The 21,663-nt window shown below is 40.8% G+C and overlaps 2 protein-coding genes across 2 annotated transcripts; one reads left to right on the top strand and one right to left on the bottom strand.

The window, feature by feature from the left end:
• The first annotated feature begins 1,869 nt into the window (after positions 1-1,869).
• LOC139551312 (bone morphogenetic protein 2-like) lies at positions 1,870-4,491 on the top strand. The gene is made up of 5 exons (XM_071362816.1): positions 1,870-2,256; positions 2,493-2,629; positions 2,754-2,876; positions 3,045-3,240; positions 3,609-4,491. Exons 1-5 carry the CDS (start codon positions 1,905-1,907, stop codon positions 4,028-4,030), a joined length of 1,230 nt encoding a protein of 409 aa, XP_071218917.1. The 5' UTR covers positions 1,870-1,904; the 3' UTR covers positions 4,031-4,491.
• Positions 4,492-13,189: 8,698 nt separating this feature from the next.
• On the bottom strand, positions 13,190-15,828 carry ccl25a (chemokine (C-C motif) ligand 25a). The gene is made up of 5 exons (XM_071360835.1): positions 15,727-15,828; positions 15,144-15,265; positions 14,406-14,523; positions 14,057-14,153; positions 13,190-13,972 (listed from the first exon to the last, which is right to left on the bottom strand). The coding sequence occupies exons 2-5, from the start codon at positions 15,202-15,204 to the stop codon at positions 13,940-13,942; spliced, it is 309 nt and encodes a 102-aa protein (XP_071216936.1). The 5' UTR covers positions 15,205-15,265; positions 15,727-15,828; the 3' UTR covers positions 13,190-13,939.
• Between the last annotated feature and the right edge of the window lie 5,835 nt (positions 15,829-21,663).

Raw genomic sequence — 21,663 nt, 5'->3', positions numbered from 1 at the left:
AAATGAATTCCAAAACCATGAATTGGCTATCAGGCATCAGTGTGTCGAACTGCTTTGCTTTATCTTGGCCAAGTCGCAGTTGTAAATGAGAACTTGTTCTCAACTTGCCTACCTGGTTAAATAAAGGTGAAATATATATGTATTTATAAATCAATGAAGAATCAATGACACAAACTCCTTATCTCTTCAACAAATGCTTGACTGTACTAACTTACAATTCACATTGCTCATTATCATGCCTATGGAAACCATATTGTGCAGCATGCCAAAATGCTATATATTTATATATATATTTGTCTATATTAGCATTTTGGCATGCTCTATATATATATATATATACAGTATATATATATATATATATACACTGTACTAACTTACAATTCACATTGCTCATTATCATGTATATATATATATATATATTTGTAAGATAATCCTAGTATAATTTATACATTTAAATGACAATAGTTAGGGCTTAAACATAATATAACAAAATTGTAATCGATCCATTTAAATAGTGATCTGAGGGAAACATTCGGACAAGATCTGTTTGAAGGGGCACACGTGTGTAAATAGTGGTGAAAAACAACGGTTTCAGTTTGTAACATGGGCTCTCTTTTTTCCCTCGAGAAATGTTATGGCTTTAGGGATTACGTGTCATATGTAGTAAATAAGCGATAGAACATATTTTTTTGAAGGGCTTCCCTTTAGAGAGGGCACGGCACGAGTGTCTTGAAAGGTTTTTTATTGTTTACTACCACCCAAGTGGTTACAAATTCTTCATCTTAAAAGGACTGTGAATTTCTCACAATTTACTAAAAAAAAGCCACGCGTAATCAAATGAAAGACACCTAAAGAGGCATAAAGTCGTTGGTGCGTAAATATTCACATTGTAGCTTCTTATATTCTAACTCTCATTCGTGATAAATTATAAATACGTTACGTAGGTAATACATTGATAATACTATATATTAATTGTGTTGTTTGTATGAAGGTGTGTTGCGTAAATAGAGCCTATGCATAAAAAAAGAGAAGGGAGACGGTTTGAAAAGTTGACAACGGCTGAACATGTGAGAATACATTATTGCAACACAACTCATTCGATTGAAAAAAAGTGTATTCAAGATATTTTACGAGAATGCTCCAGCATGTTAGACTGAAAACAGTCCATTGTAATGTATCCCTTAAATCCACGAGAATACACCTAAACCTCATTGTATCCATACCAATGAATGACAAATTTGTGTATTTCGAGATGGGTTCAATGATTGTAGTTGGAGTATAGGGACCGTAACAGTTGGGGATGTATTTGACCAGGTGTGATGAAGCCAAGAGATGATTCAAAAGGAAACATCCTCAACTAGGAGGACTTCTCTTTCTGTTCATAGAAGTAGGTGTCGTTACCAAATTATACCCATTTGTCGAAATTAATGGATCCATTATAAGGCGGTTAACCTCCTACGGTGAGCAAACATTCTGGCTGTGCTGTCCTAAGAGAGCTTTAACAATTTTCTCGATATTTTCTATCCGATTGAAAGCTTTAATTTGTCCCTAAATACCATGAAAATATTTTGTAGTGATATTATTTATCTAATCTATAAGTCACGAGTTATTAGTCAAAAGAAAAGTTGTTTAATTGCAATTTTCTCGTCAGACGTTGAGAAGACCGTTTTAATTGAATCTACAATCGGGTCACACCTTGTTAACACCAGCATTAGCCTTGCTTTACATTCGCTAATTGTTGATTTACATTTGCGACTAAATAGCATCTTTTATGGCTGTTGTCCGTGGGTTTAGGGACACTGTAGCCAATGCTGGAGCATTTGATATAAAACCTGGAGCTTCCAAAGCTCTCGCCAGTCACTCCAACTTCGGACTTCGACTGCATGCTAGAGAACAAGACATAGATGCTCCAAGGACCCACAACAAGAACCATGCACCATTACTTTATCTCTGAAATGTTACCTGTCGCGATAATCACTGCCATTGCCACGTTAGTGAGCGTGGCTACTGCAAGACCATCATTAAATTATTTGGAAAGCCACTTTTCCACGGAGAACGAGTCTGAAGAAGTACGTTCTGCAGCTATCAAGAGGCTGCTGGAGGTGTTTGGGATGGAGGACGCTCCTCTCCTCCGGGGCGACAAGCAGCCGCCTCAGTACATGGTTGACCTGTACAACACTGTCGCAGATGTGGACGGCGTTACCAAGGACCCCTACATTCTGGAGGGGAATACAGTGCGCAGCTTCTTCGACAAACGTAATATTTTGATATTTTAACCTCGACCCTGTCGATAGATCAGTTATATTAGGTTAGGCCTATACCTGTATCGCTATTGCACCCGCCAGTCCTATTACTCACCTTATGCAATGTTTACAAATAATTAGTATTTTACGCATGATATTACGCACGTAGTATTAGGCTCACATTTTAAGTCTATCAGGGCACTTTTGCGTACTCATTTTGACAATAAGTATTATCCTTCCCGCACACAGTGCACAGTGAACAAATTGAGTTCCTGTTCAACTTGTCCATGGTGGCCAGGAGTGAGAAGGTTCTAACCGCGGAACTCCATCTCTTCAAGCTGCGGCCTCAGGCTTCTGCGACATTCAACAGATATCACTTCTGTCAGGTATACAACTCAATCTGACCCATTTATATATGTATATAGGCAGACATGCAGAGACTCAACTGTCCTTTACCTCCTCAAAAGTAAGCTATGCAAAGCTAATGATGAATTCATTCATTCCCTACAGGTCAGTGTCTACCAGCTTCTGGATAGCAGCAAAATGAACATTACTCAGGGGAAGAAGCTGCTGTCTTCCAGACTGATCCCTGTCCACTCCACTGGCTGGGAAGTGTTCACCATTACACAAGCTGTAAGTATCCCATTCATCCATCCATCCATCCATCCATCCATCCATCCACCCACCCGTCCACCATCCATCCATCCACCATCCATCCATCCATCCATCCATCCATCCATCCATCCATCCATCCATCCATCCATCCACCCCTAACCCCAAAATAACTCTCTCCCTATAAAGGTGCGTTCCTGGATGGCTGTTGAGGGCAATAACCTGGGTCTTCTGGTCACAGTGCAGACCCTGGGAGGAAGCCAGATGGATAAGAAGGTGGTGCGTTTTTCTTCGGGCCGTAACCACCATAAAAGCAAGCAGCCCATGCTGGTGCTGTTCACTGACGATGGCCGCCGTGCAGCCGCTCTGGATAATACAGTCAAAGGTAGCTTAAAACGCTATCGAGTTATTATCAATGGGTTATTACTGTATTACTAACACACTATCGAGTTATTATCAATGTGTTATTACTGTATTACTAACACGCTATCGAGTTATTATCAATGGGTTATTACTGTATTACTAACACGCTATCGAGTTATTATCAATGTGTTATTACTGTATTACTGGTGTATTAACACAACATGATGGTCTCTGTCATAATACATCATCGGTTATTTGTACTTTTATCAGTATTACTACTCTATTTTTTCTGTTGACCCTAATATCAACAGTAAATCATCTTAATTGAGCGTGTATTCAGTTCAAATGGAACCACATTTCCCAAACCGACTCTACATTTTCCCTATCCAGATCCCAATGAGAGCCCAGCTGTCCCCGGCCTGCCCAACCTCCCCAACGCCCCAGGCTTCCACCGCAGCACCCGCTCCCTGGACTATGACGAGGACGAAGAGAAGATGACGTGCCAGCGCATGCCACTCTACGTGGACTTCGAGGAGATCGGCTGGTCCGGGTGGATCGTGTCGCCTCGGGGGTACAATGCCTACCACTGTAAGGGCTCCTGCCCCTTCCCCCTGGGCCAGAACATGAGACCCACTAACCACGCCACCGTCCAGTCTATCATCAATGCTCTGAAGCTGACTAAAGGCATTGAGACGCCGTGCTGTGTGCCAGACAAGCTCTTCTCCATCAACCTGCTGTATTTTGATGATGATGAGAATGTGGTGCTGAAGCAGTATGATGACATGGTGGCAGGAAGCTGCGGCTGCCATTGAGCTGGACGGGGGGGGGGTGACTATGTCAAACCAAGATGGCTGACGCAGAGCAGCAGTGGGTCTCATTCAGGAGGGCACAACGTTGCAAACCTCACAGATAGAAATGTCTTGTATAGAGCTCACACCATTCTACATGACGGAGAATGATGTTTGTTAGATGTGCTATATTTCTATCTGATTGTTCTGTAATCTTGCACCCAACTGAATGTGACTGTGCTCTGTGTGGATGGATGACTGCCACAGGACTGGTGCTGTACAACGCTGACCAAGCTGTATTGTGTAAAAGCAAAGGAGGACAAATATTAAAATCAGATTTCAGTCTAGGTGTTGGTATAAAACCGCCTCTTACACTCAGCGATGAAGATGAAGATGAAGCAGTATATAGGCAGAGTCCTACGTGTAACATATGTACATAGGTAGAAATTATAATATATGACAGGGCTTGACTTGATTTCCTGTGACAGATGTAAATGTGTATATTATATGATTGATGATTGTGAACTATTATAACATTTTAATAAATTGTGAGAGAAAAAAAATATGTTTTGTTTGTTTGACGGAATGAGTATACTGAGAAACATCAACTATGATGTACTGTAGGTACATTCCACTAATATCAAGAAGGGGGCCTTCTATATTTAGAAAACCTTCCTAGCTATATCCATGGCTTGCCTGATGAATACAGCAGACCGTTGCTGTCCTATCTATCCTAGTCGTACAGATGATGGCACCTTGCTGGAGAACAGAAAGCAGCACACGTCACAGCTGTCTTCATTACAACAGGTTAGATGAAGCCTTGAAAGGAGAAAAAACAGTGACCTAAATTGGGGCAGGTCTGCTCTGTTCTGTGTGTGAATGGGACATTCCTTTATACCAAAGTCACTGTCAGACTGATTCAGTGATTAGTAATTAAGGATGTCCATCAATATACAGGAATATATAATGCTATATGCTATAATTATATAATCTATGATATACACTATATATACAAATGTATGTGGACACCCCTTCAAAATAGTGAATTCGGCTATTTCAGCCACACCCGTTGCTGACAGGTGTATAAAATCGAGCACACCGCCATGCAATCTCCATAGACAAACACTGGCAGTAGAATGGCCTTACTGAAGAGCTCAGTGACTTTCAACGTGGCACCGTCATAGGATGCCACCTTTCCAACAAGTCAGTTTGTCAAATTTCTGCCCTACTAAAGCTGCCCCGGTCAACTGTAAGTGCTGTTATTGTGAAGTGGAAACATCTAGGAGCAGCAACAGCTCAGCCGTGAAGTGGTAGGCCACACAAGCTCCCAGAACGGGACCGCCAAGTGCTGAAGCGTGTAAAAATCGTCTGTCCTCGGTTGCAACACTCACTACCGAGTTATAAACTGCCTCTGGAAGCAAGGTCAGCACAATAACTGTTCGTCGGGAGCGTCATGTAATGTGTTTCCATGGACGAGCAGCCGCACTCAAGCCTAAGATCACCATGAGCAATGCCAAGCGTCGGCTGGAGTGGTGTAAAGCTAGCCACCTTTGTACTCTGGAGCAGTGGAAATGCATTCTCTGGAGTGACAAATCACGCTTCACCATCTGGCAGTCCGACGTCCGAATCTGGGTTTGGCGAATGCCAGTAGAATGCTACCTGCCCCAATGCATAGTGCCAACTGTAAAGTTTGGTGGAGAAGGAATAATTGTCTGGGGCTGTTTTTTGTCATTCGATAAGCAGGTGTCTAGATAGTCCATCTGTAGATGCTCTACAAATGGTCACACTATCAACAAATTATCTGTTGAGTAGCAACTGATTGCTAAGGGTAGGTTTAGAATAATGGGTAAGGGTTAAGTTTAAGTTTAGGATAAGGGTTAGGGTTAGGGTTAGGATTAGTAGATAGTTGAAATGTTACTGATAGTCTCCAGACTATCCAAATAAAGTGTTACTGATATACAGTATAATATATATATATATATATATATATATATATATATATATATTATACTGTATATCAGTAACACTTTATTTGGATAGTTGGTCGGTTTTACATACAGTTGGTTTTACATACAGTTTGAAAAGCAGGACAGTCAGTCTGTGAAAAGTAAATTCTTCCTGTGCACTTGCTAATGGTCAGATAGTGTCTGTGCATAGGCGTATGTGTACACTGCTACAGTACACACGGTCACCTATACAGATGCATTATAGCATATAATGCTAATTATAAGAATTATATTATTGCATAATGTGTGATATATATATATACATATATCACACATTATGCGATAATATAATTCTTATAATTAGCATTATATGCTATAATGCATCTGTATAGGTGACCGTGTGTACTGTAGCAGTGTACACATACGCCTATGCACAGACACTATCTGACCATTAGCAAGTGCACAGGAAGAATTTACTTTTCACAGACTGACTGTCCTGCTTTTCAAACTGTATGTAAAACCAATTAAATAGGCAGGTAAAAGACAATTAAATAGGCAGGTAAAAGACAATTAAATAGTCAGGTAAAATATAATTAAATAGTCAGGTAAAATACAATTAAATAGTCAGGTAAAATACAATTAAATAGTCAGGTAAAATACAATTAAATAGTCAGGTAAACTTACATTGTGTTTTGACATTTCCCATTAACTTACATTGTGTTTTGTCATTTCCCATGAACTTACATTGTGTTTTGTCATTTCCCATGAACTTACATTGTGTTTTGTCATTTCCCATGAACTTACATTGTGTTTTGTCATTTCCCATTAACTTACATTGTGTTTTGTCATTTCCCATTAACTTACATTGTGTAATTGATTGGGTACTATTGCTTCTCTACATTCACATCATCATGTGATAATGTATGTCAACAATATACATGGATCACCTGGTACTACTTACTTGCCTACTTAATTTAGGAAATATTATAACCATGTCATAAATGACCGTACCATAACCATCAATGACATCAACAAGTAGGCCTAACTCATGTGAGAGCAATATTAGCACCCCGCATCTTGGACCAATGCAGTCTCAGTCCCTGAGTCTAAAATGCATTATTTCTTAACCTAACTTCTCAGGTCCACATTTTAGCAGATGCTTTTATCCAGAGCAACTTACAGGAGCAAATATGGTTAAGTACATTGCTCAAGGGCACATTGGCAGATTTTCCACATAGTCGACTCAAGGATTCAAACCAGCAACCATACAGATACTGGCCCAATGCTCTTAACCGCAAGGTTACCTGCTGCCCAGTAGTAAAGAGTTGAATTCACCTGAAGTTATTTCAGTCTTTGAGGCACCAGTGATTGGAAACAATCAATCAACGAGTCAGCCGGCCAGGTCCTAAGCTGTGACATGACTCACAGTCAGATGCTATCAGAAACACCATGACTGGCTCTGTCTGTTACACATCATGGAGGAAGACCAAGAACCCATGAAGATGGAAAAAGATCAAGGTGCATCCTAAATGGTACCCTATTCCCTTTATAGTGCACTACTTTTCACCGGGACAGATAGAGTTCTGGTCAAAAGTAGTGCACTATATAAGGAATAGGTTGCCATTTGGGACGAATACCAGACTTTACACATCACCGCTGGTTACAGAATAAGAGATCACAACACAGGATGGGAATGGACATGCATCAGAACTGTGAGAAAACAATCTAGTATCTTTGAGTTAACGCCGCACCATACAGGTGATAAATCTCACTTGACTTGGTTAACTATGACATCGTAAATCACTCTCACTAGGCATCGGTTTTCACCAGTATTGCAACATACATTTGATCAATCAGTCTTGCGATTAAAAAATCAAATCAAATCAAATTGTTTTTGTCACATGCGCCGAATACAACAGATGTAGACCTTACAGTGAAATACTTACTTACAAGACTTTAACCAACAGTGCAGTTTTAAGAAAAATACCTAAAATTATTAAGAAATAAAAGTAACAAATAATTAAAGAGCAGCAGTAATATAACAATAGCAAGGCTATATACAGGGGGTACCGGTACAGAGTCAATGTGCGGGGGCACCGGTTAGTCGAGGTAATTGAGGTAACGTACATGTAGGTAGAGTTATTAAAGTGACTATGCATAGATAATAATAGAGAGTTGCAGTAGCGTAATGAGCAGTGCAAAAAGTCTGAGTAGCCATTTGATTAGATGTTTAAGAGTCGTATGGATTGGGGGTAGAAGCTGTTCAGAAGCCTCTTGGACCTGAACTTGGTAATCCGGTACCGCTTGCCGTGTGGTAGCAGAGAGAACAGTCTATGACTAGGGTGGCTGGAATATTTGACAATTTTTAGGGCCTTCCTCTGACACCGCCTGGTATAGAGGTCCTGGATAGCAGGAAGCTTGGCCCCAGTGATGTACTCGGCCGTTTGCACTACTCTCTGTAGTGCCTTGCTGTTGGAGGCCAGGCAGTGATGCAACCAGTCAGGATGCTCTCGATGGTGCAGCTGTAGAACCTTTTGAGGATCTGAGGACCCATGCCAAATCTTTTCAGTCTCCTGAGGGGGAATACGTTTTGTCGTGCCCTCTCCACGACTGTCTTGGTGTGCTTGGACAATGTTAGTTTGTTGGTGATGTGGACGCCAAGGAACTTGAAGCTCCCAACCTGCTCCACTGCAGCCCCGTCGATGAGAATGGGGGCATGCTCGGTCCTCTTTTTCCTACACTCCACAATTATCTCCTTTGTCTTGAATCACGTTGAGGGAGAGGTTGTTGTCCTTGCACCACACGGTTAGGTCTCTGACCTCCTCCCTACAGGTTGTCTCATCGTTGTCGGTGATCAGGCCTACCACCGTTATGGCATCGGCAAACTTAATGATGGTGTTGGAGTCATGCCTGGCCGTGCAGTCATGAGTGAACAGGGAGTACAGGAGGGGACTGAGCACGCACCCCTGAGGGGCCCCCGTGTTGAGGATCAGCGTGGCGGATGTGTTGTTACCTACCCTCACCACCTGTGGGAGGCCCATCAGGAAGTCCAGGATCCAGTTGCAGAGGAAGGTGTTTAGAGCGTGATCACACAGTCTTCCAGAACAGCTGATGTTCTCATCCATGTGTTGGTGTTATTTATCTCGAAGTGAGCATAGACGTAGTTTAGCTCTTCTGGTAGGCTCGTGTCAGGAGGATAGAATTATGGTTAGATTTGCCAAATGGAGGGCAAGGGAGAGCTTTGTATACATCTATGTGTGTGGAGTAAAGGTGGTCCAGAGTTTTTTTCCTCTGGTTTCACATTTAACATGCTGACAGAAATTTGGTAAAACGGATTGAAGTTTCCCTGCATTAAAGTCCCTGGCCACTAGGAGTGCCACCTCTGGATGAGCGTTTTCCTGTTTGCTTATGGCGGTATACAGCTCATTGAGTGTGGTCTTAGTGCCAGCATCGGCCTGTGGTGGTATGTAGACACCTTAAAAAATTCAGATGAAAACTCTCTGTTGTGCACCAGCTGTTGTTTACCAATATACATAGACCCCCACCTTTTGTCTTACCAGAGGCTGCTGTTCTATCCTGCCGATACAGTGTATAACCCGCCAGCTGTATGTTATTTATGTCGTCATTCAGCCACGACTCAGTGAAACACAAGATATTACAGTTTTTAATGTCCTATAGATAGGATATATGTGATTTTAGTTCGTCCAATTTATTATCCAGCGTTGTACGTTGGCCAATAGGACCGATGGCAAAGGCAGATTAGCCACTCGTCGGCGGATCCTCACAAGGCACCTCGATCTCCTTCCGCGATACCTCTTCTGTCTCTTTCTCCTGAAAATGATGGGGATGAGGGCCTGTTTGGGTGTCTGGAGTAAATCCCTCTCATCCGACTCATTAAAGAAAAATTCTTCGTCCAATTTAAGGTGAGTAATCGCTGTTCTGATATCCAGAAGCTCTTTTCGGTCATAAGAGACGGTAGCAGAACCAACATTATGTACAAAATAAGTTACAAACAATGAGAAAAAACAAACAAAATAGCACGGCTGGTTAAGAGACAATAAAACGGCAGCCATCCTCTCCGGCAGCCAATCCCCTCCGGCAGCCTACCCCTCCGGCAGCCTACCCCTCCGGCAGCCATCCTCTCCGGCAGCCATCCGCTCCGGCAGCCATCCTCTTCTATTTTGTACTGTGAAAAACATTTTGTTGCACTTATGAAAAACACTGAAAGGTAGATGGGAATATAGCCTTTCCTACTTGGATATTCTGGCTAAAATAACATATTAGCCATCACCTGGAAGCTTTAACAAAAACAACATCTGTGGTACCGCTATACTGATAGGGGTATTTCTGTATCATGTCTATTTCTTCTTTTCATTCAGTCCACATATCTTCCTTACCGTATCAATTGTGTATTTGATACCACTAAGTCGTGTGATAAATGCAACACCTTAGCCAATATTAGTCACGGCGGCAGGTAGCCTAGTGGTGAGGGTGTTGGACTAGTAACCGAAAGGTTGCAAGATCAAATCCCCAAGTTGGAAAGGTAAAAATCTGTCGTTCTACCCCTGAACAGCACAGTTAACCCACTGATCCTAGGCTGTCATTATACATAAGAATTAGTTCTTAACTGACTTGCCTAGTTAAATAAAGGTTAAAATATAAAAATTACTGTTTCAAAGGGTTGGTGAAGGAACAAAGTGTCCAATGTATTTTATTGTATTGTCCTTGAACCGCGTGACAATAAAGATGGTTATGCAACACAAAGGCTCTTGGGTTTGACAGTAAAAGTGAAAGTGTAAAGGTCTGTAGTGAAGTCTATCGACCCAGAACCGTAAAAGGGACAGAGAGAAATATTTAACAGCTGTAATAAACACATCTCCATGGGAATATTAGGGACATTACTGTGCATTTTCAGAAAAGCCACAACATGTACAGTATGTACGTATATTGGTTGTTTTGAATGCCGATAGATTATGTTAACCTCTTTCTACTTCATTTATAAAGGAAATGTTCTCTTAGTGGTGTCATAACTCATCAACCATTAACATTTACAAAGGAACGGTTCTCTTAGTGGTGTCATAACTCATCAAGCATTAACCCATTAAAGTCTAAGCCGGTGGAAGGAGGGGGGGGGACAGGGGAGTCAGGAAACAAATATATATTTTGACATGTATTTAACCCCTTGTTTTTTGTCACGAAACACTCTCCATGTACACTTCCATTCATTTTTTCAACTGGTGCTGGAGACCTACAGCCTAGTCTAGTGAGGCCCGTGGGCGTTCTAGAGCAAAATTACACGTAGGACATATACGTGAGACTGACTCTCACCTTTCCACAGACGGGTCACAAGCATTTCACTACAAACATCTGCTAAACACATGTAGGTGACCAATAAAATTGTATTTTATTTGATTTATTAGTGTGTCGCCCAAAGTGTTCGGGACGCTACAGACAGAAGTTTGGTAGATCGGCTGTACCGACTTCAGACGAGTCCCAAGACGCTTGTGGGGGTCGTAGAGCAAAACAGAGAACACCATCCTGTTCATGAGAGTCTCATCTTTCCACAGAAGGGTCACAATAGTTATGTAGGCCAAACTGTTCGGACGCTACATTTTCAGGATGTCTCATAGTCTGACAAACACCTCTCTAGCTCTGTCACCTTTCGACCGCAGATGCAGGATGCCTCATAGTCTGACAAACACCTCTCTAGCTCTGTCACCTTTCGACCGCAGATTCAGGATGCCTCATAGTCTGACAAACACCTCTCTAGCTCTGTCACCTTTCGACCGCAGATTCAGGATGCCTCATAGTCTGACAAACACCTCTCTAGCTCTGTCACCTTTTGACCGCAGATTCAGGATGTCTCATAGTCTGACAAACACCTCTCTAGCTCTGTCACCTTTCGACCGCAGATTCAGGATGCCTCATAGTCTGACAAACACCTCTCTAGCTCTGTCACCTTTCGACCGCAGATTCAGGATGTCTCATAGTCTGACAAACTCCTCTCTAGCTCTGTCACCTTTCGACCGCAGATTCAGGATGCCTCATAGTCTGACAAACACCTCTCTAGCTCTGTCACCTTTCGACCGCAGATTCAGGATGTCTCATAGTCTGACAAACTCCTCTCTAGCTCTGTCACCTTTCGACCGCAGATTCAGGATGTCTCATAGTCTGACAAACACCTCTCTAGCTCTGTCACCTTTCGACCGCAGATGCAGGATGCCTCATAGTCTGACAAACACCTCTCTAGCTCTGTCACCTTTCGACCGCAGATGCAGAAGTGCGACATCGGCGGATGCGGTGCATTGAGACAAATCCAATATCTCTATCTTAAACTGGCATACTTTGATGGGGATTTTGTATTATGCTAATTAGACATAGGGGGTTAACATTTATAAAGGAACTGTTCTCTTAGTTGTGTCATACCTCATAAACCATAAACAAAACAGAGTGAAACGCAGTAAACAACTTTATTAGTATTTGTTAGTGAAAAGCAATATAACAAACGAGAAAAATATACATTTGACAAAAATCTACAGTATCAAAACATACAAGGAATACACAAATACAAAAGAGATTTCATTCAAAAATTGTAGGCACTTATACTTGGTGGCGCTATGGTTGGTGGCGCTATGTTCAATACAAATCAAATCAAATTGTATTTCTCACATGCGCCGACCTTACAGTGAAATGCAATACCAGAGTTTATGCAGTGGTGTAAAGTACTTAAGTAAAAATACTTTTTTTGGGTATCTTTACTTTACTTTACTATTTATATTTTTGACAACTTTTAGTTTAACTTCACTACATTCCTGAAGAAAAGAATGTACTTTTTACTCCTTACATTTTCCCTGACACCCAAAAGTACATTTTGAATGCTTAGCAGGACAGGAAAATGGACTAATTCACGCCCTTACCAAGAGAACATCCCTGGTCATCCCTACTGCCTCTGATCTGATGGACTCACTAAACACACATGCTTTGCTTGTAAATGATGTCTGAGTGTTGGAGTGTGCCCCTGGCTATCTGTAAATGATGTCTGAGTGTTGGAGTGTGCCCCTGGCTATCTGTAAATGATGTCTGAGTGTTGGAGTGTGCCCCTGGCTATCTGTAAATGATGTCTGAGTGTTGGAGTGTGCCCCTGGCTATCTGTAAATGATGTCTGAGTGTTGGAGTGTGTCCCTGGCTATCCATAAATAAAAGAAAACAATAAAACGATACCGTCCGGTTTGCTTAATTAATATAAGGAATGTTTTATTATTTTACTTTTACTTTTGATACTTAAGTATATTTTAGTAATGACATTTACTTTTGATACTTAAGTATATTTAAAACCAAATAGTTTTAGACTTTTACTCAAGTAGTAATTTACTGGGTGACTTTCACTTTTACTTAAGTCATTTTCTATTAAGGTATCTTTACTTTTACTCAAGTATGACAATTGGGTACTTTTTACATCACTGGTTTTATGCTACACACAAAAAACTGTACAAACACACGCTCACACACTCACATGCTCACACACACACACACACTCACACACACACACACACACACGCACACACACACACACACACACGCGCGCACACACACGCACGCACACACACACACGCACACACACACGCAAACACACACACGCACACACACACACGCACACACACACACTCACACACACACGCACACACACACGCACAGGTTCCGACAGGATTGCTATACAGTAAAATGCAGCCATACAGAATGGCTGGGCTGGCTTCAACAGGTATGGGTGTCTGTTAAAGGAATAGCAGAACTGCACAGTAGCAGAAAACATGCATCATTGCCAGTTAGATCTCTGTTAAAGCAGCAGATGCCTTCTGCAGTAGAAAAGCAAAAATGTCCCTCAAATGACCAGACATCATCAAAAATCGTACTGATTTACAACAGGACTCGTCACGGCAGGATGGCAGAGTAAAAGGTTATAGACGACACGGTCTCGAAGGCAGAGCTTCTAGCCTCTCGCCTTCTTTAGCCCCTTCATGTGCTGGAAAACAAATATATTGGTTTCAGGAAGATGAATGAAAATCGATGAATAAATAAATCCAGTTGTGATGTTAGAAATTCTCACCTTTTTACTCTTCTTGGTTTCAACCTTCAGCATCAGTTCATTCACCCACTTCTCTCTGGGGTCAGCACAGAACAACCTGCCTCTCTTCATGGTGAACCTGGCGCGGACAGGAACAGAAATAAAAATTCAGGGTGAAAAACACGAACGCCGATGAAGCTTATAGCCTTACAGTTAGTAGTTGAACCTCATGAAGTGAGTGAACCTCCGCCGTGCATCACAGAGCTGGATGTCTCGTCCATTAAAGGTGCATTTATTTATTTATTTTTTTGCTTTTAACATGTTCTGTATTACTAAAGTCATATAGCAGCCTTTCTATGGTTACGCTCCTCTATTCTCAGTCAGGACTTACACAATAGCGTGGATGTTGCAGCCCCCGTCTGTCTCCTGCCTCCTGTAACTCGTCACCATCCTCAAAGCAGTCTTCTTCACCCTCCGCACGTACTTCAGACAGCAGTCTTCATAGGAACCTGGGGGGCCATGGAGAGGATCGCAGCTCAACATCTGTACTTTATAGTGAATGAAATAAGAGAAGGCCCCCAACTCTGCACAGAAATTAATCAGTGTATTCCATTTTATTTTATTTTTTATTTTTTTTTACATTTGGTTCAAAATTGAATAAATCGATTTTTTCCCCCGCTCTCAACCTTAATTCTAAGAGTGAAGACCTTCTTTTTGTCATTAACTGTTTCAGGTTGGAAGTGCACAGGTTCGATTCAGCATCAATGAAGAAGAGCATGTAGATATGGCTGACAGCCTTTGACCCATATGTTACTATCAGTAAAGTAAAGCTAACAACACCACCGACTGAAACGCTATCCGAAAATCAGTGATCAAATAAAAACAGGGTGAGGCTGGCTTATCTCTCTGAGAACAGAGGTCAGTTGGTAGTATCATAATCCTTGTATCTGTATTTTTCCTGTATTTTTCCTGTGTAACAGTGCATGATATGAATGTCAAATCCATGAACAACAACTCATCAATTAATAAAAAATATTGTACAAAAGCCCGTTTTACATCAGCACTTGTCACATAGCGCTTAATTAACCGATACCCAACCCATGTTAAATCCTATTTATACTAAACGTACCTTGGGCCAGCGTGACGCATAGACAGGCTAGGATTAGAATGAACATTACGTTGAACCGCATGGCTGGATGTGTGGTCGTGGCTCTGTGAAGAGATCCTGGCGGTGCAGAGTGGAATCAAACCCTGCAGCAATACAGGAATAGCCATAAACCTTTATCAATGTCTCTCTGCCTCCAGCAACTTCCCACATCTTACTGCCCCAAGCCATCCACTTTCAAGTTGTTTTGTAGTTTTACCCAGGCTATATGGTAACATTTGTATTCCATTGCTAATGGACATCAGCAATCACCTTAAAATAAAGTGAACTAAATATGCACACTTTTCAGTCCAGATGTATAATTATATAGAAAATAGTAATACGTCCAAATGTATACCGCCTATATCAACTCAAAATATCTTGTTAAACTTTTTGCACGCAAAAAAAAAGTGAATAATACATATTTCACTGATGATAATACACAAAATCTATAACATTCAAAACTATGCAAAAATCATATGCTTTTCATATGACAGTGACACAAAAGTAGTAATCCTTGCATTCTAGAAGGCTATCCTGTACAAAGACAGCTATCAGTACTACTCACAGAACTCTGAAGGAGATAGGATGTCTTCAGTTAGCTGCTGTTTCCTTGGTTCTGCTGGGTGTGCAAGGGAACGTGCTCTTATGTAGTTAGCGCCAAACAGACAGAGCTTAGATTGTATTACCTGACGTGTCACACCCCTGTGCACCTGAGGTACTCTTGACTTTTACTATTTTTTTATTGAAGTATGATTTTTATTGGGTAAGCAGAAAATTGATTGACACATGGAGCGTTGTTTAGAAAACTTGCCAAAATAGATATGGGTTCTTGATAAATCTGGGCAATCTCCAACTGAAGGACGGTTATACTTTCGGGTTCGCACTGTTTACTTCTCTTTAAATAGGGCAATATCTTAGACATTGAACTGAAAGGACCAATCGAACAGTACAGTTAATTCAGTTTCTCATAGTTGTGAAATCATTTTCATTTACCAATTGAGAGTTAGGAACTATATGGTATACTATATCTGCATTATTGTCTATATGTAGTTATTGACATAGACTTGTTCTGTTCAACGTTCTCTACCTATATAGTACACTAAATAACCCCAATTCATGTTGTTAACATTGCTGTCACCGTTCAAACCGAAGAAGGTTCGGGAACTTTAAAGCCAATTATCTCAGAATCATCTTTTGTTCCAAAGCTCTCGCAATAGCTTTACCGATCAAGTCTAAGATGAAAGGGCTCACCTGTGATAAGTATCTGTTCTTATCTCTTACATAATGTGTTCTTGATTCATGGCCAAATGTGGAAGCATTATTTACAAAGCGCAAGTCTATAACTCAAACTATTAAATGGATGAAATATTAGACTCAAACTTGGCTACTTATTATAATTTTTTATTGACAGGTCTACAAAATCTACCCAAAAAGCCTCTGTTGAAACTTGCTATAAAACGAGCCTGGCCCTTCGCTAATTAATTAGCTTTAGGCTAATTGTCATAGAAAAAGATGTGTGACTCAGGAGATGCAGTAGAACATGCATGTAACTCAGGGAGCAGATCAGCAATCATATTGTCTGGTGTAACCGCAGATCATTTTTGTCAGTAACCTGAGAGACTCTTCTCTACTACTCTCTTCTATTAAATGGTAGCAACAGTGTCAAAGGTCATTGTTTTTTGCTTCTCCTTTAACTGGTTTTATTGTCAGCGGTAGTCCACACTTTTTACTCCCAACAGATAAAGTCATGGCTTCCTTTATCAAGCTAGGAAAGCCCATTAACATTCCTATCTGAGAATTGCCAAGATAGTGAGCCTGACCAAACCTCTCCATTGTAAAACAATGTTTTTTTCTGGGAAGACTGCTAGAGCCAGGTACTGTATGATTAGAATGGTCTGTAGACAGTGCTCAGACCATACAATCTGCAACCTCATACAACATGATCACAAATCATTAATACAGAGATTTCTTTCCACCTTTCCTTTCCTTGTAAAATAGACAAAGGTCTATTTTACAAGGGAGCCCTGCATATACACAATTTACAAAAACAACATAATACAAATATACAAAATTACTATCCATAAGAAAGTATAGGTTGCAATAACATGCTACACACATTTTGGTGCATTTCCACTGATGATTTACCCAGTGTTCGACCCAAAAGGCTCAGACTTTTCTGAGCCAGCACCCGTGTCTCACTGGGGTAGGGCTCTGGCGGACCTGCTCTGACTTGAAGCCAAGGCAAGGCCCTGGGTATTTTTCAGCTGTCATTTTCATAACATTGGCTTTACTGTGAACTTCAACCCCTTCTCACAAAGCAACAGTTTTTAACGCTCGACACAAGTCTTTAGTGTCACACTCCTGATGGAAACACAATAAATTTGCTCTATGCAGAAATCGACTCTGCCATTTCCTGGTTGCTAAAATTCTAATAGTTCACCTAATTTTCAGATTATGTGACAAAACATAACAAGCAAGTATAGTGTAGAAAAACCTTCAGAGGAGGCTGGTGGGAGGACCAATAGGAGGACGGGCTCATTGTAATGGCTGGAATGGAATGAATGGAACGGTATCAAACATATCAAACAAATGGAAATCACGTTTGACTCCAATTACTCCTTTTCCAGCCATTACAATGAGCCCGTCCTCTTGTTGCTCATCACACCAGCCTCCACTGTAATCATCTAAATGTCTGTGAAAAATATTTGTCCATAACCAAAAATTTTGTATTTTCAGCTGTTTGAAGCTGGTGTACAAAACAGAAAATAAAAGTCCCAAAAACAAAACTTAAGAATGGGAAACATAGAAATAGCACACATAGAACAGACATACCACTTCCTAGACTTGCTTTCGATTAAAAAAAAAAAAAAACTTTATTTAACTAGGCAAGTCAGTTAAGAACAAATTCTTATTTTCAATGACAGCCTAGGAACAGTGGGTTAACCCAAAAGCCACGTTGAGAAATAAGGTGATGAAAGAAATCAGACAGGCCAAGGCAAACTTTTTTATTAACATAATTGGTGAAGCAAAGGGAAATTCTAAATTGATCTGGGAGAATCTAAAAAAGTTAACAGGGAAAGACCATAGTAACACTGCAAAAAGACTAGAAATCATGGTGAATAACAATCTAACACAGGATGCAGTCGAAATAGCAATAGCCTTCAATTCCTACTTTATTGACTCTGTCAGGGTACTGACACAGAACCCCTCCACTGGTTTCTTGGGCTCAGTGCTAGTGAATGACACTCAACCTGTCTTCATCATAAGGCAGGTTTCTGAGTCAAAGGTGAACAAGGTGATTAGCTCACTAAAGAACTCTAAAGCCAAAGATGTGTTTGGGCTGGACTCTACCTTTCTTAAAAACTACAAAGAGTCACTCATTGGCCCCATTACTAAGGTCACCAACACATCTATTGGTCTGGGGGTGTTTCCAAGGGTATGGAAGTCGGCCATAATAACGTCCATCTTTAAATCGAGTGACCCTGCTGACGTGAGTAACTACAGGCCCATTAGTATACTACCTGTGGTGTCGAAGGTTGCTGAAAAGTGTGTAGCAGAACAACTGATTGCCCACCTCAACAACAGCCCCTTCACATTACACTCCATGCAGTTTGGCTTCAGAGCGAAACACTCCACAGAAACAGCCAACTGCTTTCTTCTGGAAAATGTGAAGTCCAAGATGGACAAAGGAGGCGTTGTTGGGGCTGTGTTTCTGGACCTAAGGAAGGATTTTGATACTGTTAACCATGAGATTCTCATCACAAAATTGTCCAAGTTCAACTTTTCCCCCGATGCCTTGAGATGGATGAAATCATACCTTGAAGGCAGAACTCAGTGTGTCAGAGTGAGCAATGAGCTGTCGCCCACTATTAGCTATGATGTGGGCATGCCCCAAGGGTCAATACTGGGGCCGCTCCTGTTCAGCCTGTACATTAATGATTTGCCTTCTGTCTGCACTGGGTCTGAAGTTCCAATGTATGCAGATGATACAGTGATATATGTGCATGCAAAGACCAAACAACAAGCTGCACAAGAACTCACTACTGTAATGGTCCAGGTTACAAAGTGGCTCAGTGACTCACTACTGTAATGGTCCAGGTTACAAAGTGGCTCAGTGACTCACTACTGTAATGGTCCAGGTTACAAAGTGGCTCACTACTGTAATGGCCCAGGTTACAAAGTGGCTCAGTGACTCATGTTTACATCTCAATGTGAATAAAACTGTCTGCATGTTCTTCACAAAGAGGGCAACTGATGCTACTGAGCCAGATGTCTATGTGTCAGGGGAGAAGCTCCAGGTGGTATCTGATTTTAAGTACCTTGGCATCATACTTGATTCCAACCTCTCTTTTAAAAAGCAGGTGAAAAAGGTAATTCAAATAACCAAATTCAACCTAGCTAATTTCCGATTTATATGAAATTGTTTGACTACAGAGGTAGCAAAAGTGTACTTCAAATCAATGATACTCCCTCACTTAACATACTGCTTGACTAGTTGGCCCCAAGCTTGCTGTACAACATTAAAACCCATTCAGTCTGTCTACAAACAGGCTCTCAAAGTGCTTGATAGGAAGCCCAATAGCCATCATCACTGTTACATCCTCAGAAAGCATGAGCTCATGAGTTGGGAAGATCTTGTGCAATACACCGACGCATGTCTTGTATTCAAGATCCTAAATGGCCTGGCTCCCCCTCCACTCAGTATTTTTGTTAAACAGAAAACCCAAACCTATGGCAGCAGATCCACAAGGTCCGCCATGAGAGGTGACTGTATAGTTCCCTTAAGGAAAAGCACCTTTAGTAAATCCGCTTTCTCTGTGAGAGCTTCCCATGTCTGGAATACACTGCCATCAGACACACATAACTGCACCACCTATCACACTTTCTCAAAAAACATGAAGACATGGCTAAAGGTCAATCAGATTTGTGAACACAATCCCTAGCTGTGTATTGTCGCTTTCCATGTTGTCTGTTGTCTGTAGCTTGTGAGGTATGGAAACACTTTGTTGCTTTTATGGATTTTGTCTTGCTGCTTTTTGTTCTATGTTGCTCTGTCTGCATGCTGTGTCTTGCTTGTCCTATGTTGCTCTGCGTGTGCTCTCTGCTCAATGATTGTCTGTATTGTAATTGTTTTTAATAACCTGCCCGGGGACTGCGGTTGAAAATTAGCCGGCTGGCTAAAACCGTAACTTTTACTGAAACGTTGATATATGTGCACTGTCCCTGTAAAGATAAAAATAAACTCACTAACCACCTTGTTCAGGGGCAGAACAACAGATTTTTACCCTGTCAGCTCAGGGATTCAATCTTGCAACCTTTTGGTTATCTAGTCCAACGCTCTAAACACTAGGCTACCTGCGCCCCAATAACAATGACAGATCTATAACTCACATTTCTATGTGAATTTGTTTGTATATAAAACGCTGGCGACACCCTGGTGTGGGGGTAAGTCGAGATGGAAAAGCAGGAATGCACAGATATATGCCAGAATGTAGAAATATTGAATTACAATTTCTCTCTATAAACTCAACCTATTCTACTTTTAGAGTCATGTAGGGATTTAGTGACAGGAATTATATATCGTTGTAAAAGAGGGGTTTTGTGCTCACAAATAATTTCCCCTCTGGACATATTATGTTCTGACAGCTGTGACAATCTCATGCGTTTAGCAGAGCTATAGGTAGTGCACTTTATAGCGTTTAGGTTGCCATTTGAGACGCACCCTATGAGTCTAACTCTGACATTAAAGAGCCTCTGTCAGCATGGCCTTAAATCATATCTTCTTCAGTGTTTGGCCTCTCATCTCCTCTTTCCAGCTGAAATACGATTCTATTGGGATTTAAAACCTTTTTAAAAACCCTGGGATTTTTTGAAATTCTAACATTATATTATAAAAAAAATAAAAAATGTATTTATTGTATTTATTGTAAAGCGCTATATAATGCTCCAGGATTAATTTTGTTAGTTAAAAAAAAAATCTGAACTTTAAACAACATTTATAAAGCAAACATTATCCTTTAGAAAGGATCTAGTGCAGCAAATACTTCAACAGTTTAAGCAAACTGTATGTTGCAGATCAGTGATTACATATATTTTTCAGAATATTACCCCCAAAAAATGTATCTTAAGGGGGATAGCCATCTGTGAAGGAGTTGACAAGCCATCTGTGAAGGAGGTGACAAGCCATCTGTGAAGGAGTTGACAAGCCACTGGTGGAGTTGACAACAACAACAAAAAATACATATTTTTTCCTCTATCAATATAAGTTCTATACAAACATTTGTCAAATATAGAAAATTATTAATTTGAAAATCTCCAATAAAAATCTGGCGGATTTGAGGTTTTACGGAGTTGGCAAAAAATGTCATTTTTCTTCTTCATTCAAGTGGTTTACAAAGTAGCAATTTTGTTTTCCCTCAGTTGCTTATGACTCTAAAACATAATTAAAATAAATATATTTGAAACAAAATGAATATCCTATCAGGGAGATGGAGTTGACAGT

The sequence above is a fragment of the Salvelinus alpinus genome, chromosome 23 (genome assembly GCF_045679555.1).
Source record: "Salvelinus alpinus chromosome 23, SLU_Salpinus.1, whole genome shotgun sequence".
NCBI classification, from domain to species: domain Eukaryota; kingdom Metazoa; phylum Chordata; class Actinopteri; order Salmoniformes; family Salmonidae; genus Salvelinus; species Salvelinus alpinus.
The sequence above is the reverse complement of the archived record's forward strand: the minus strand, read 5'-3'. Positions and strand labels throughout refer to the sequence as shown.

What these genes read in the sequence shown, in the direction of transcription:
- ccl25a (XM_071360835.1), bottom strand. Translation starts at nt 15,204, where the DNA reads ATGCGGTTCAACGTAATGTTCATTCTAATCCTAGCCTGTCTATGCGTC. An exon ending in ATGCGTCACGCTGGCCCAAG is followed by an intron (nt 14,524 to 15,143) that starts GTACGTTTAGTA and finishes ATGGCCCCCCAG; the next exon opens with GTTCCTATGAAGACTGCTGT. An exon ending in AAACCAAGAAGAGTAAAAAG is followed by an intron (nt 13,973 to 14,056) that starts GTGAGAATTTCT and finishes TTTGTTTTCCAG; the next exon opens with CACATGAAGGGGCTAAAGAA.
- LOC139551312 (XM_071362816.1), top strand. Translation starts at nt 1,905, where the DNA reads ATGCTCCAAGGACCCACAACAAGAACCATGCACCATTACTTTATCTCT. An exon ending in GCGCAGCTTCTTCGACAAAC is followed by an intron (nt 2,257 to 2,492) that starts GTAATATTTTGA and finishes TCCCGCACACAG; the next exon opens with TGCACAGTGAACAAATTGAG. An exon ending in TGTTCACCATTACACAAGCT is followed by an intron (nt 2,877 to 3,044) that starts GTAAGTATCCCA and finishes CTCCCTATAAAG; the next exon opens with GTGCGTTCCTGGATGGCTGT.